The 17,965-nt window shown below is 32.7% G+C and overlaps 1 protein-coding gene across 1 annotated transcript; it reads right to left on the bottom strand.

The window, feature by feature from the left end:
- Positions 1 to 11,093: 11,093 nt before the first annotated feature.
- Positions 11,094 to 16,428, bottom strand: LOC122145127 (homeobox protein goosecoid-2-like). Its single transcript, XM_042757232.1, has 3 exons — positions 16,210 to 16,428; positions 14,926 to 15,141; positions 11,094 to 11,198 (listed from the first exon to the last, which is right to left on the bottom strand). The coding sequence occupies exons 1-3, from the start codon at positions 16,426 to 16,428 to the stop codon at positions 11,094 to 11,096; spliced, it is 540 nt and encodes a 179-aa protein (XP_042613166.1).
- Between the last annotated feature and the right edge of the window lie 1,537 nt (positions 16,429 to 17,965).

Raw genomic sequence — 17,965 nt, 5'->3', positions numbered from 1 at the left:
GTTCAGCAAATAAATTAAAGCTTTAAAGAGACAAAGACAAAACATCAAACCATTTTCTGGCCTCTTCGGGTCTGCAGCAGGAGAGATTCTGATGAATAAAGAAGAGTAGGCTATAAAGTTGAAATGTTTGTGAACGATGTTAATCTGCAAACACTGGGTTGCAGTTGCTTGGCCCAGTGGATCTTGTGAGTCGGTTCGGTGGATCAGGCAATCGCACAAATCAGCGTTAAGATGTATTGTATTTTTATTTTTTATGTTACATGTTTGTATTTTTGTCTATTGTAAATAAAACAGTTGAAACAAACGACTGATTGCACTTTATGGGGAATTTGAAGCTAATTATCTTATGTTTATTTCCGAGTAACGACACAGTAGTACAATGACAAAACAGAGAACACAATGATCACTGCAATCCAGTGACTCAGACCTCGACATGCATCGTATCGTTTGCCAGCTGAAGATCGATGATGAACGAGTCACTGCAGGTGAAGACATTCCCATTTAAAGAGGATCAAAACATACACAAAGTATCATTACTCTGAATTTGTTCTGCATGCCATGTAAATACCACAGTACTGCCACTGCAGGCTACCTTTAGGTCATTTTGGGAAACGTAATACACTGCACCTTTATAAGAGGTCAAAGGTTGCTCAATAGTGATTCTGTGATTCAGATGTGTCGATTCGCTGTGAATTTTCACGAGTTTTTAAAATATTGATAATTTTCATGGTTTTATTCATTTTTAATGCCTTTTGGTGATTTGGTTAATTTTTTTTCATGACTTTTTCAAGATTTTATTCATTTTTAAATTAATTTTTCAACGTTTTATTCATTTTCATGATTTTATTCATTTTTCATCACTTTTCGCCATTTGGTACATTTTCATGAGCTTTTTGAGACTTTATTCATTTTTATGACTTTTTGAGGTTTTGTTCAATTTTTTTTGTTTGTTTTGTTTTGTTCATTTTTATGAGTTTACATTACTAATACATTTATTACTTCATAGATTTTATTCATTTTCATTACCTTTTCAGCTAAACAACCATTCACACAAGTGCGCCCCATTTTCCACATCGCAAAATGACTGGGGAGCGCCACACGAAAGTTTTTTTTTTTGGTCGGAAGTGCGCCCTCTTGTGACCATTGTGCGCTCTACACCCCTATATTAAGAAAAATAATTTCTGAAAAATAACATAATTTTAGTACTGATCGATCATGAAACTGATTAAAATAATGTTGAATAAAATAAAATTGACATCAACGAAAAATAATATCAATAATAAAAAAGAAAATTTTAATACCACAAGGCAGGAAGCAACCCAAAGAAGAGGAGCAGAAAAAAAAATCAATATAGAGGTAAAAAAGTAAAAAGTTAACGACTGTGTATTAACCCGTGATGTTTATGTAGTATTTTGAAATAACCTTTTTAGAATGTTTATGCTTGAGTTAACTGCTTATTTAAATTGTACTTTATTTTCTTTAAAATAAATGTAAGCTTCTGTAATGTTGTTTTAATTTCAGTTACATTTCTGCTTGCTTTTAATTCACCAAAAACTGTCTAAATGTCTTTTGAAAAAGACCATGACTAGCACTATAATCTAGCATTCATAAAATTAAATAATAAGTTAGTCATTTTCCACTATATGCACAAAATTGAAATGAAAGGTATGGGTATGCTAATTAGACTAACTAGCTAGCTAGCTGGCTAACATCTACAAATAAACTACAAAATGTAGCCTTTATTTTGTTGCCTTTGTTGTCTGTTGGACTATTTTAGGCATTTCATATTGCTCACATTTCTCTTTGTTGTAAGTACTTGTGACAGTAAGCACATTTCAGGTAATTTTAATGAGCTCATGTCTGGTCTCTTCAATACGCTATTGTAACAGATTCACTCATAAAATACTTACAAGGCGCTTCAACATCTCAACATTCATGATTTTATTTATTTTCGTGTCTTTATGAGATTTTGTTGAATTTTCATGAATTTTCACGATTTGGTTCACTTTCTTGAGGTTGTTGAGGTTTTATTAATTTTTATGAATTTTTGAGGTTCTGTTTAATTGTCATGACTTTTTCAAGATTTTATTCAAGTTTAATGACTTTAAGATTTTGTTAAATTTTCATGACTTTTTCGAGGTTTTGTTCATTTTCACGACTTTTATGAGATTTTGTTCTTTTTTTATGACTTTTTTTTCAGTTTTCATGACTTTCAAGATTTTATTAATTTTCATGATTTTTTTTTTTTTAAAGATTTTGACCATTATCAAGACTTTTTATTCAGTTTCATGATTTCAATGAATTTCAATGATTACAATTTTCCTGACTTTTTTACGATTTTATTCATTTTTCATGACTTTTTGCAATTTGGTTCATTTTACATGAGTTTTTAAAATTGTATTAATTTTCATGATTTTTTTTAAAGGTTTTGTCAAATTTTTATGATTTTATTAATTTTTCATAGCTTTTTGCCATTTGGTTCATTTTCATGAGTTTTTTGAAATTTTGTTCATTTTTTATGACTTTTTGAGGTTTTTTTTGTTCAAATTTTGGTTTTTCATCACTCAAAAGTTGGACTATTAATGGCGAAAGCAGCTCTATGTATGTAACCTATAACCTTCACAGGGTGAAAAAATGTCAACTATTTCTCCAATACCTGAAGAAACTATGTTGTTTACATTTTACACCATGCCAACCTTCCAACGGCAATATTACAATAAACAACTATGTGATAAATGTGATGACTGATGAGCGTACTCAAGCACAGTGCAACATAGGCACTCTCTTCAACTGTGTTCCAACTCAGTTCAGCCTAAGCGCTATCTTCACTGGACTTCGGCGCGTTTGGGAATGGCTGCAGATGTGCTGGAAGTCCTGCCTGCGACAGAAGAACAACACTTCTCTATTAACACTTTTTGGCAGAGGACAATTTGAGCGCTTTTTCACCATCATCCCATCCAGTGTTCAGGATAAAAAACAATTGAACGAAGCAAAGATGTGGCAGCCCAGATATATTTTCTTCCAACTATCCACCCTGATTCTGAGTCTGGAACCAGGGACATTAAAACCAGCAAAGGGGATCTGACAGACAATCTACCTAAGCTGAGGAACCCACGGGCCCACAGCTTTCATAACTTCTGGACTTTCATGATTTCTTTTCTTGACACTGCAATCCGTCCTTTAAAACCATTCATTTGTTAAATCCACTATTTCATTGATGATAACCGACATGGATTTATTGATGATGATTTATTATTCTTTAATAAAAAATTTAAAGCATGAATTATACACATTGTTCGTTTTGTATGAAATTTGAATATTTGAATTAATATGGACTTTAAATGAACTGAGTTTTGGGATTGGCTATGAGCGAAAGTCCCCTCTGTTGGGGCGGGTTGGTTCGTGGTGCGAGGTCCCCTCGGTTTTCCGCAATCTTGTTCCTCATTTTCACGATTTTATTCTCATTTTCAATGTTATTTGAGTTTTTATTAATTTTTTTGTCTTTAAGTGTTTTGTTAAATTTTTGCATTGTTTTTCAAGATTTTGTTCATTTTCATCATTTTTTTTTTTTTTTTTTTTTTTTCATTACATTTCGCGATTTGGTTCAGTCCCATGAGTTTTTTTTTTCAATTTATTATTATACATTTTTGAATGAGGTTTTTTGTTCATCGTTTTTTAATACGCACTTTTGCTGAAGTTTTTTTTTCATTTCGCCAAAAATTTTTAAATTGACTGGAGGTTTTTGTTCAGCTTCCTTACCTACTTTTGTTTCCTGATTTTTTTTTCATTTCAAAGATTTTGTCAGTTTTCAAGACTTTGCTTTTCAAGTTTTCTTTTTTCACAATTTTATTCATTTTTGTGACTTTGTTCGAGATTTCGTTGACATTCTCATGAATCCCCTCCAATTTTCTGAACACGATTTGTCAGTTCATTTTCTTGAGGTTTTTGGGGTTTTTATTCATTTTTTATGGACTTTTGAGGTTTTTGTTAATTTTTGTCAAGTTTCATTACTTTTTTGTTTCCATGATTTATATGCATTTCAAGATCTCTTTGAGATTTTCGTTTTAAATTTTCATTAATTTTTCATGATTTTATTAACTGTTTCATGCCTTTTGTGCAATTTATTTTATTTTCATGAGTTTTTAAAATTGTATCCATTTTCATATATTTTTCCGAGATTTTGTGGGAATTTTCATGGACTTTTCAAGATTTTTATTAAGTTTTATGACCCTGACTTTTTGCGGTTTTGTTCAATTTTCTTGACTTTACAAGATTTTGTTCATTTTCAGAATTTTGTTCATTTTCAATATTTTTTTTCGTAATTGTTTCAAGTTTCATCACTTTTTAAAGATTTTGCACGAAAATTTCATGCTTTTCATGGATGTTCTTTTCATGACCTTTTTAAAGATTGGGTTCATTTTTAGATTTTTTTTTGATTTTTTTTTTTCCATTTTCGTGACTTTGAAGATTTTGTTAATTTTCTTTTCATGACTTTTATGAGATTTTGTTCATTTTCATTTTTATTCATTTTTATGACTTTTTTGAGATTTCATAGAATTATCCTGACTTTTTTATGATTTTATTCATATTTCATGCCTTTTTGCAATTTGGTTCATTATACATGAGTTTTTAAAATTGTTTTAATTTTCATGATTTTTTTAAAGGTTTTGTCAAATTTTTTATGATTTTATAAATTTTTCATGGCCTTTTGCCATTTGGTCGCATTTTCATCCGAGTTTTTTGAAATTTTGTTCATTTTATGACTTTTTGAGGTTTGGTTCAAATTTTGGTTTTTCATCACTCAAAAGTGTAGACTATTTTACCGCTTAATGGCGTCGAAAGCCGGCTTCTATGTATGGAACCAATAAACCTTCACAGGATGAACAACATGTCAACTATTTCTCCAATACCTGAAGCCAGAAAATGAAGTCTAAATTTTACACCATGCCAACCTCCACGGCAAATATTACAATAAACAACTACTGTGTTCTGGGGGGTAAATTTCTTCTTTTGGTGAGACTGAATGAAATTGAGGCGTGCTCAAGCACCACAGTGCAACATAGGCACTCTCCTTCAACTGTGTTCCAACTCAGTTCAGCCTAAGCGCTATCTTCACTGGGCTCGGCGGCGCGTTGGGAATGGCTTGCAGATGTGCTTTGGAAGTCTGCCTGCGACAGAGGAAGAACAACACTTCTCTATTACACACTTTGGCAGAGGACAATTTGAGCGCTTTTCACAATCATTCCCATCCAAGTGTTCAGGATAACAATGAACGAAGCAAAGATGCTGGCCCAGCCCAGTCAGCCCATTTTCTTCCAACTATCAACCCTGATTCTGAGTCTGGAAACCAGACATTTTAAAAACCAGCAAAGGGGAGAGTGACATGACAATCCTACCAAGCTTGATGAAACCCAACGGACCCACAGCTTCATAACTTCTGGACCTTTATGATTTCTTTCTATTGACCACTGCACATTCCTTTTTTTTTTTAAAACCATTCCATTGGTTAATTCCACTATTGCATCATTGATATATAACCGACCTGATTTATGATGATTGATTTATTATTGCTTTAATAAAAAATCTTATAAGCATGATTCTACACATTGTGTTTTGTATGAAATTTGAATATTTTTGAATAATATGGACTACTTTAAATGAACTGACGTAGTTTTGGGGTTTAGGCGAAAGTCCCCTTACTGTTGGGGGGCGGGTTGTTCGTTGGTGGTCGAGGTCCATCGGTTGCAATGTATTGTTCTTTTTCACGTTTTATTCATTTTCATGTTATTTGAGGTTTATTCATTTTTTTGACGTTAAGGTTTTGGTTTTGTAAATTGTCATATGTTTTCAAGATTTTTGTTCCGTTTTTCTTCATTACTTTTCGCGATTTTGGTTCATTCCCATGAGGTTTGTTTTATTTAGTATTATATCATTTTTTAGGAATGGGTTGGGTTCAGTTCTTTACTACTTTTATGAGATTTTTTCATTTCCCCAAAAAATATTTTTTTGTCAAGATTTTTGTCCAGTTTTTCAAAGACTTCTTTGTCCAAGGTTTGTTTTTTTCACAATTTAGTATTTTTGTGACTTTGTCGAGGGATTCAGTTGAATTCTCAGGGATATTTCATGATTGGTTTTCATGGTCTGAGGTTTTTGGGGGGGGGTTTATTCATTTTTGAGGAACTTTGTGAGGTTTTGTTTTTTAGTTTTGTTCAAGTTGTCATTACTGTTTAATGATTATATGCATTTCAGCCACCTCTTTTGAGGAGGATTTCGTTAAATTATCAGTGTGGACTGTTTCAGAGTTTAGTAGATGTTTCATGCCCTTTTTTTGCGATTATTTATTTTGCATGAGTAAGTTATTTTTTTTAAATTGTAATCCATTTGCAGAGATTTTTTCAACGATTGGTTCATTTTGTCCATTGGATCTTTTCAAGAATTATTTAATTTTGAGGCACCTTTTGAGGTTTTGTTCACATTTTCTTGACTTTTCCAAAGATTTGTGTCATTTTTCAGCATTTTGCTTCAGTTTAATTAATTTTTTTCTCATATTTATTTCACAGGCTTCATGACTTTTTTAAGGGCGTATTTTGGCGGACAGGAAAATTTCATGAAGTTGTACCACCTGGTTGTGTGCTTTTTCATGGACTTTTAAAGGTATTGGGTTTCATTTGTTTATGACTTGTTTGATTTATTTAATATGTTTTCATCTTTCATGACCTTTGGGTATGGGCATTTTGTTTCATTTTCATGATTGCTTTTATGATATTTTTGTTAATTTGACATTTTTATGACCTTTTTTGAATTTCTAAGTATTTTATCCTTGAACTTTTTTATGATTTTATTCTATATTCAGCCCTTTTTGCAGATTTGGACATTTTACATGATTTTTTAAAATTGTATGAATTGCTCATGATTTGTCTTAAAGGTTTTGGACAGAACTTTTTGAGGATTTATGAATTTTCACAGCTTTTTGGCACATTTGGTTCATTTCATGAAGTTTTTCGAACAAGTTTGTTCATTTTTTATGACTTTTTTGAGTTTTGTTAAAATTTTGTTTTTTCCGCACTCAAAACGTGGAATATTAATACATTAAGCCATATTAAGGTTGGTATTTTCGACGGGAGAGGGAATATTAAACACTTAACAAGGGAGACTTGTTGCATCGCGGTTTAATTTCTGCTGTTCTGTGGCCACGGAGTTTTGAGGGTCTTGTATTTTAATAAATAGTTTTAATCAGTTAATCTATCCACCATGCTGTCTGTACTTACTTATTGTGCGCATTACCCGCATGATTGGTGGTGGACTGCAAGAGGAGCCGGTGCGCAGGGTCCGCTGAGAGGGAAAGGGCGATTTGCAAGTGCGCGTTAGAAGTTTAGTTTCTTATTTTCGTGTCGTAAACACATGGCTACTATTCCTATTGTCAATGTGTTGAAATTCAGTCAAAAAGTAATCAACAAATAGAACAAAATTTTTATTAAAACAAAATTCAATAAAACAAGAATTGTTTGTGATAGTCTACTCGCGGAAGCGCACAACGTGTCTGGAGTGCAATCTGACGTAGTGCAAGTGCAAGTTGCAAGCCAGACCCTTCTACATCATATTTGTTACTTTCTGACAGTCTCTACCCATCAAAATAACAAATTACCTACTAACATACTATAACCATGGCGTAACATCTGCAGCGTTATGTGTTACTTTCTGACAGTCTCTACCCAGCAAACACAGAACGTTCCCCTAACGTTAGTTTTTGGAAACAACTTATTACAGGAAGATTCTTTTTAGGTTTTCTTTTTAGAAATCATTAAAAAAAAAATTCAAATAACAAAATGTTCCCTAATGGTTATTTTTTATAACCCTGTAAACTATCTTTATTTTAATAACATTAGATTAACGTTATTATAACATTCGACACACCAAAAAGTGAAATTCTATTTCCATTCTATAAAAACTTTATTTTTAAATACATTAGATTAACAGTTTATTAGTAACATTCGAGTTTCATTCTATCAACAAAAGGTAATAAACGTCTACCACATAAACAAAAAGACCCTAAAAAAAACAACAAACAAAGAAAATAAGAGAGCAAAAAACACAAAGCATACACAGTCCTCTAAAGGACCAGATGGGGCAAAGGTCAACAACCAAAAGTGAAATTCCATTCTATTCGGGAACATTATAATAACATTAGGGGAGTGTTAGATTAACGTTAGAATAAAACAAACCATAAAAAAAATTACGTTCCGGGAACGAAAAACTAACGTTCTGGGAACATTATAATAACATTAGGGGAGTGTTAGATTAACGTTAGAATAACGTTCTGGGAATGAAAAATTGCTAGCTGGTTATTATGTTATTTAATTGTATTAAGATTTATATTTGTTATATATTATAAATCACATTTTACTTTAATAATGTACTGTTATATTCCCCTCAGCGTTCGCAAGTTTTTTGGGGTCAGTAAGAAAACACCCTATTAATGTTTTTTTTTTTTAAAAAGTCCTCTTAATGCTCAGTTCAGGGCTGCATTTATTTGACCTCAAACAATACAGACAAAAACAAACAACAGGTAAATTATGCCCAAAATGTTTATTGGTCAAGTCTATGAAATAACCTGTTTTCCCCGCTATTTTAAATAATCCTTTAAAAATAGAATTTATATATGTGATGTTGCAAAGAAGCTGAATTAAAATCAGTCCATTACTACCTCCAGTACTAAGTGTCACATGATCCCCTTCAGAAATCATTCTAATATATGCCTATATTTATTATTAGAATTATCAATGTTGGCAAACAGTGTGTACTTGGCCTACAATTTTTTTTGGGGGGGACAAATGCGTACTACTGTTTTTTTCATGATTCTTTTGATGAATAAAAAGCTTTAAAAATAACAGCATTTATTCAAAACAAATAGAAATCTTTCTAAACAAGATTAAATCTTTTCTAAATATCATCACTTCTGATCAATTTAAACCCCTCCTTGCTGAATGTGAAAGGTTTTTAATTTCTTTCCACAAAAAGGAAATAATAAAACAATTTATAAACCTTGACGCCCCAAACCTTTTGAATATGGTTAAGTGTACTATTGTTAAATTTAAAGAAATTTCTATTTAAAAAATTAAATGCTCTTCTTTCTATTTTAAGTTTTTTAATTCATCAAAGATCCCCCCGTCAAGAATCCCCGAAAAAAAATTATCACATCAACGTTTTCAAAATTATTAAGGCAGCCACAGAACAGGTGTCCAGCACTGATAATTAATCACAGCATGATTAGAATGATTCTGAAGGATCATGTGGACACTGGGATTAATGAGGGACGCTGAAAAATCATGCTTTGCATCACAGCATTTAAAATTAGATTTTGATTGTTATTAACATAGAAAAAAAAACTTTATATTTTACCGTCAATAATATATATTCAAACAATATTATATTTTTTTCCTGTTCTTATGTTCCTTTTTTTCATTCTTTTTTTTTTTTTTTTTTTTTTTCCTTGTTATTTTTATTCTAGAAATGCCAGAGCCTTGATGAGCCATAAGGAAACTCATGTAAGAAAAAGAAAGAAACATTCAACAACCGTGTTCTGAATCACCAAAATCCCAAACTTTTGAACTCCAGTTATTATGTGTATGTATATGCATTACATTTTCCATATGTTTTATTATAATAATACTATCGCCTGCACCTCCTTGGTCTTCCTGTCTTCTGGTTTTGCATTTTTTTTTCGCACAAGCGGGTCAACGCCTGAAGGTAAGGTCGTAACGAATTTATGAATGAACCGCTTTCCGCTCTTTGTCAATTCACAACTCTTTCTTGGTCTACTGACATCTGCTTCAAAAACATTGACAAAGCTCATGATAAACTTTCATTAGACTCTTACTATCCTTAAATAAACTTCAGCCACTTCACCAGCTACTCTTACTCTTACTCTTACTCTTCAACAGCGATGTTATAGAAATATATACAGAGTCAAAACTCACAATTTCACCAATAGATGGCAAACAACGTTTTGACTGTATTCATGTAGCCAGTTTTGAATCTGGCTTTGTTCATTCAACCAAATTGCGTTCAACAGCACATGAATCATCCTTAATGAGTGATTCATTGCATCTTTGTTTTTGCTCAACCGATTGTCGTTGAGGTCATTCAGGAACGAATATTCACACTGCACGCAGAGGTTGTGGCTGTTGACCTGAACTGAAGGAAAAAACAGGCAAAGCGTGTCACATGTACATAGTTGTTTTTTTTAATTAACAAACTGTTGTTAAAACAAACCAGCTATATCACACCACACACTTAGGAAGCCTGCTATTTTTCAGAATATGATGCAGTTTGTATGCTATGTGCGGTAAAGGATGCTTTTTTCAAGTATAGCATTTTACAATTGTTTTAGTACCATTTTATATATATTATTGTTTTTTAATTATTACATGTAAATTAATTTTAACATTTTGCTAGCATTTTCAAAATATCAAAACTCATTTATATCCCTTCATTACACATGATCATTTAGGCAAATTTAAATCCATGACTTTCGATGTGAAACTGAAGGAGATAAAAATTGTTATTTGCTATGCTTCATACAATTACATGCTATAATGAGATTACAATAGACTTTTTATAAATATTATTGAAATATGATTATGCTGTCACGTGAGTTTTTTGTTTAGAATAACCTAGCTTTTCTTTCTCTTTCTACTAGCTGCCATAGTGTGCAAAAAATTCCATCACCCAAATATTGACACAAAAGCCATCCGCTTGTATTAGAATTAATATAAAAACAAAAAGATGCCAACATAAAAAAAGTACATACCCCCATGATATAACAAATAAACAATAATTAAAAAATCTTAGGTAGTTATTTAAAACTGACAAAACAAATGATAGCAGTTGATACAAAATGAAGAGCTCGTAAACACACTCAACACTTTAATGTGATCTGTAGATCAGCAGAAGCAGACGAGAACGAAACAAGCTCCGTCTTTGTGTAATAATGATTAATCACGGGTGTTTCATATCTCTACAAAACACTCTCCATCTCTACAACTGCAGAACAAATATGAATCCTGATATCATAATGTTTCAATGTCAGTCCACTATGAAGGACCTGTTTTCCAGTCATCCCTGGTCCCCTCGTATCGAATGAACGGGAAGCCGCTTCTGTCTCTGGCATTTTGGCCCTTCGGTTCTCTGAAGACCATCTACAACAATCGAGTCAGAGAGTCCGTTGTTTGCATAGAATTCTTCTACATTAATTTTTGTTTTGTAAGCAGCTTCTCGAGGTTGACTTGACAAACAAACATTTCTTGAATTTACAATCACATCAGATTCTGACCTGTTTGCATTAGACTTTCAGGCATTAATGTTTGTAGCCATGGTACCTGTGTGAATGTCTGAACCTCTTTACATCAACAACAATTCGAGCCCCTTACATCTGGCCATTTACAACTTTACATAACACCACAACTTCCTGACTTTACTCCTCGCATTATGTGACCCTTTAACAAATCCACCACACATTCTGATCATTTAAATATCCGCAAATTCTGACTTTAACATCTCCTCTCGCCACAATTCCCTGAATTTAGAATCTTGCAATTCTGAACAAATCACAAACACGCAATTCTGATGATCTTACATCACACAATTCTCATTTAAATCACAAAATTCTGCAATTTACATCGCACATTCTGACTTTTAACAATCCATCACATTCGGAATGTTACGCACAAAATTCTGAAATTGGACACTCACTCGCAATTCTCGAATTTTAGTATCTTGCAATTCTGACTTGTATCATCACTTCGCAATTCCTGAATTTACATCACGACAATTCTGAATTATAAATCTCAAAATTTCTGATTTCTACATCTCTCAATTCTGACTTTAACATCTCGTAACTCTGAATTAGATATTGCAATTCTGACTTTAACCATCACACACAATTCCTGAATTTACATCAACGCAAAATTCTGACTTTACAATCTCGCAATTCTGAATTTACATCACCATGACCAATTCTGAAATTTACAATCTCGCAATTCTGATTCTGAATTAACATCTCATTAATCTTGAATTTAGATCTCGCAATTCTGAATTTACATCACGCAATTCTGACTTTAACATGCTCGCAATTCTGAAGGTTTACATCTCGCAATTCTGAACTTACATCCACAAGAACAAATAACATCACACATCACAGCGCAATTCTGAATTCTGACTTTACATCACGCAGAATTCTGACTTTTAGATCTTCGCAATATCTGACTTTAACACAAACGCAATTCCGGACTCTTTACTACAAATCTCGCAATTTCTGACTTTAGAGCTCGCAATTCTAACTTTAGACATCACCAATTCTGAATATACATCACGCACTCTCTGACTTTAAAAACAAATCAAACAATACAGCAATTCTGACTTTTACCTCTCGCAATTCTGAGTTTACATCTCGCAAAATTCTGGCTTTAGATCTCTCAAAATTTGAATTTTGAGATCTCGCAATTCTGACTTTACACAAAAATCACACGCAATTTCCATGACACAATTAGGGATCCTCGCAAAAACTCCCGGCAATTTCTGAATTTAGATCTCGCGAATTTCCTGCCTTTACTACAACACTAATTCTGAAATTTTCATCACGCAATTCCTGACTTACAGCACACAATCTCCCTCGCAAACCATATCTCGGCAAAGATTCTGACTTTTAACAAATCACGGAGAACAATCTGATTTATACATTTCGCAAAAACTTTCGTTTTTCACGCAATCTTGACGTTACATCACAACAATTCCCTGACTTTAAACATCACACAATTCTGAATTTTACAATCCACAAAATTCTGAATATTACATCTCCTCGCAAATTCTGACTTTAACAAATCACACAATCTGAATTTAACATTCGGCAATCTGAACTCATCACAGAACAATGCTGAATTTACAATCTCTTATCTGAATAGAGATCTCACACTTCTGAACTTACATCAATCACGCCATTTTCTGACTTTTACCAATCATCCCGCAATTCTGACTTTACATCACGCAATTCTGACTGTAAAATCACGCTATTTTCTGACCTGTAAAAGCACACCGCGCCGGTATTCTGACTGTCTACATCAAGCATTTGCTTACAGTCCACGCACCAATTCTGACGTTACATTCACACAATTATGAATGAAAATTCTATTTTTCTGAATATATATAGATTCTCACAAATTTTTATGACTTTACATCACGCAAACTTTTTCTGACTTTTAAACATCTCCGCCAATAACTTTCTCTGACCTTTACAATAAACAACATTCTGAATATTACATCTCATTGCGTTTCTGAATATAGATCTGCACTCAAGCTAAGTGTCTGGACTGTACATCACGCAAGCTAAATTCTGAGGAGGTGAGGCCTCGAGGTGATCTAGCAATTCTTGAACTTACATCTCGCAATTCTGAATTTGATATTGCAATTTCTGACTTTACATCAACGCAATATCTGAATGGGACATTCCTCGCAAATTCTGACTTTACATCACGCAAATTCGACTTTACATCTCGCAATTCTGACCAATACAGCACGCAATCATTCTGACTACTTCGATTTTTTGTCCTATTACAAGACTAACCATCCCTCTCTTTCTCTTCACAATCTTCGCAACCCGTTCCTCGTGTTGTGACACTTTTCAAAATGATTTTCGCAATTTTCTGAATTTAGAATATGGCAATTCTCGGCAAATAAAATTTCTAACGCAATTTTCTCGACTTTAACGATCACACGCAATTTCATTTACATCTCTCGACTCTTCCCACCCTAACTTTTAAATCACGCAATTTATGATTACATCTCTCAATTCTGACTTTTTTACAATCACAGCATGCGTATTCTGACAGTTATTTTTCATGTTTCACGCTATTCTGACTTAGAGGATCACGCTTATGCTGAGCTTTACATCACGCAAATTCGACTTTTACCCACGCAAAATTCTGACTTTACATCACGCCAATTCTGACTTGGAAATCACGCTCTATTCTGACTTACATCACGCTATTCTGACCTTCTAAGACGCTATCTGCAATTTACATATCATTTTCCGAATATAGGATCTGAAACTTTTAATGTAAACTTTATCATCACGCAAATTTCTGACTGTTACATCTCGCAATTTCTGACGTTACATTCACAGACAATTCTGAATTTAATCTCGTTTTTTTTTCGAATATAGATCTCACATTTCGATCTTACATAACGCAATTTCTGACATTTACATCTAGGCGCAAGTGGAATGTACAGACCATTCTGAATTTACATCATGGTTTATGAATATAGATCTCAACAATCTGAACTTTAGAATCACCTCGACAATTATTCTGACTTTTAACATCTTGCACACTTTGACTGTACATCTCGCAATTCTGAATTTAGATCTTGCAATTTATGACTTTTACATCACGCAATTCTGACTTTTAGATTCTAATTCTACTTTACATCTCGCAATTCTGAATTTAGATCTCGCAATTCTGAATTTAGATCTCGCAATTCTGACTTTACATCATGCAATTCTGACTTTACATCTCGCTATTCTGACTTTACATCACGCTATTCTGACTTTACATCACGCTATTCTGACTTTACATCACACTATTCTGACTTTACATCATGCAATTCTGACTTTAGATCTCGCAATTCTGATGTTACATCATGATATTCTGAATTTAGATCTTGCAATTCTGAATTTAGTTCTCGCAGTTCTGAATTTACATCACGCAATTCTGAATTTACATTATGATATTATATCTCACAATTCTGAATTTATATCTTGCAATTCTGACTTTACAGTATGTAATTTTTAAAATCTATATTTTTGGGTGAAGTATGACATGAATACTTAAGTTGCTGTTCAGGTGTGACAGTCACAGGTGAGTGGTGGATCACCTCGACTCTCTCCTCGCGCAGGTGTGTTCTCTGGGCCAGCTGCTCGCGGGTGTGGATGTCTGGATACTGGTTCTTTCTGAACAGATCCTCCAGAGCGTCCAGCTGCTCTTCTGTGAAGATGGTGCGGTGACGCCGAACCCTCCTCTGAACATGACTGAAGCTTTCCCTGCCGTGAGCTTCTGCGGCGGAGTACGGCTCTGCAAACATCTGCTTACCCTAAACTACATGACAGGTTACAGCAACAAAAACCACAAAGATCATCATCAGCCTGAGATTAGATTGCTCGGGGAGAATATAATCAAACAGGTCATATTCCACCCAAAAATCAAACAGCATTATTTTCATCAAAATTCAAGCAAATTTTACAACTAAAATAGATATAATAATAATGAACTAAAAAAAAAATAATAAAAAAAAACCTGTTTACAAAAACTTAAATATAAATTCAGCAAAATATATTTTTTCAATTTTAAATATGTATAAATAAAGATTAAATAAATATATAGATTATTATAAAAACAAAATTACTAAAATGACACAATGAAAAACACAACAAAAGAAACTGCAAATGGAACAATTAAACATGATTAAAATGTTAAGAAATCAAATAATAAATATCTCAATACCTAAAATAACAACTGAACATAAAAAAAAAAAATTTAAGTTGCGTGAATTAAAAAACATGAACAGAAATAACTAAAATGCCCGCCCCATTATTTTACCTTCCTATGTTAGTAGTTGCCAAGAAACATTCTTGATTTCATTTACTTCAACTGATGTACTAAAATAAACTACCAATTAAAATCTAAATAATAAAAGCTAGACTATATATAAACTAATATAAATGACAAAACGCACAAAAAATACTAAAACTTTAACTAAAATGAAATGTAAAATGTAAAATAATAGTTCTAAATGTTTAATAAACAATATAAAAATATCTCCATAACCCTAACATAAACATGATTTACACTACAGATTCATTTAAGATGAACTATAAAATCTTATCAATGTATAAACACAATAATATATATCATATAATATAAAAATCATCAAAAGTGTTATAGTGGTGGTCGGTACATGGCCTTGATGCTTACATGTGAAACTATTTGTATACTATTATCTTTGCTGTATCACTCTGAAGAGAATGACAGGTGAAAACAGAGCAAAAAGTGACCATCATTAAAACAATGCCAAACATTTTTGAGATCTGTGTGTTTCCTCAAAGAGCATGCTCTTTCTCTGAATCAGGAGTCATTAGTGATTGTGTGAGATTGATCTGACTGAAGGAGTGAAAGCTCTCTTACTGGCAGCCGTGTGCAGAATCTCTCCGCAGTGTGAACAGAAGCAGCAGGTCGATCTGAGGTCCGTCTGATTCATCGATTCAGGGGCCGATTTCTCCTCGCAGGGCCCCGGGGCCGAGGGCTTCTCCAAGCCCAGGATCTTGTTGTCGTCTGTGCTCAGAATGCGGTCGATAGTGAAGGCAGAGCTCTTCTTGTCCATGGCATCCGTAGCTGGTTCTGAGCCAGAATGCGGTCGGGTTCAGAGCAGAACGTGTTCATATAGAGCCAGATCGCTCTGCTGTCTGTGTCAAACCCCCATTTACCAAATAGATTAAAAGCAAGGAGACAAAACATAATCCCTCTATACAGCCCAGAGAAAAAATGTATAAAGTGGCTGAGAAATCCCAGCTAATCTGGGCAGTTTTGTGAAGGTGTTAGTGAGCGCTGGAGATGGAGGTAATCTGGCTTTAGCTGACAAGAAATCAGATTTCACTGTATCAAATGAGATGTACAGAAAGCCTCATTGTTGTGCTGGAAGATAAATGCACGGCATTATGTGCTTTGATTCTGCTGGATGTCGACGGAGAGCATGAAGGTCTCCGAGAGGATCGGCTTTGGCTTCAGCATTTGCATGAGATTTCCTTCATATCACACCTGTTTAACCTCCAGATCCAAGCATTCACACTGATCCTGTGCTTCCTTTTCTTAATTATTATTTATTTATTGCAGATTGTTCAACACAAGACAGGGAACATCTATAAACGTAAGACACAAATCCACCAGGATGAAAACAAAAATAAATATGTATATTAAATAAATAAATTCAGTTAATAAAAAAAATAAATTCATTTAAATGATTAATTAAAATAATAAATATTTTGACATAGAAAACAATAAAACAAGTATAAAAATGAAAAAAAACTGATTCAAAATATTAATAAAATATAATATCAGTGGATACTTAAAATAACACTGAACCTATAAAAACATTTTTGTTACTTGAAATAAACATTAACTGAAATAAAATAAAATGCAAGAACTTTTTGTTTTATTTGAGCTAGCATTTTCAACTAAAATAACTAAAACTAAAAACTGAAATAATAATTAATAAATGCTATATGACAAAATCTAAAAAATAATTAAAACTGACAAAACACACAAGAGAATTACTAAAACTAACTACAATTCAAATTAAAATCATAAATATAATAATTCAAAATATTAATAAATATATATATATATCTCTATAACACCTGATTTACCCACAAATTATATTTTAAAACACTATGCTTAAAACTATTTACTTTATAAGCTTATTTTCACAAAACATAAAACAAGTTTCAGACTCCATTATGTTTTTTAAGTTAAATTAAGTAAGGTTCTGAAATATTTTCGTTACAACCCACAAAATATACTAAATGAGGGCTGACTTTTTATGAATATACCCAGCAATAAACCAAGTTTTGAAATATCAAGAAAATCACATCGATCATATCAAGAGGATATCTTAACAAGATCTTTCTTTTTTATTGCTTAAAAGTGTTTTCGGAAGCATCATATTTAGTTTTGGGGTGAATTTAGGAAAAGCACTGTTTAATAATTAAACACGGGCACAAATGTTCTGATATTTGCTTGGTAGGTTTCTATAAATTCAATCCAGATTAAAAACATAAATCAAAAATTCAAATCTTATTTATAGGTTATGGTTCTAAAAATCAAGCTATATCTTAATTTCATATGTGAACAGCAGAAACACT

This window comes from Cyprinus carpio, chromosome A5 (genome assembly GCF_018340385.1).
Source record: "Cyprinus carpio isolate SPL01 chromosome A5, ASM1834038v1, whole genome shotgun sequence".
NCBI lineage: Eukaryota > Metazoa > Chordata > Actinopteri > Cypriniformes > Cyprinidae > Cyprinus > Cyprinus carpio.
This window is presented reverse-complemented; position numbering and strand designations above follow the sequence as displayed.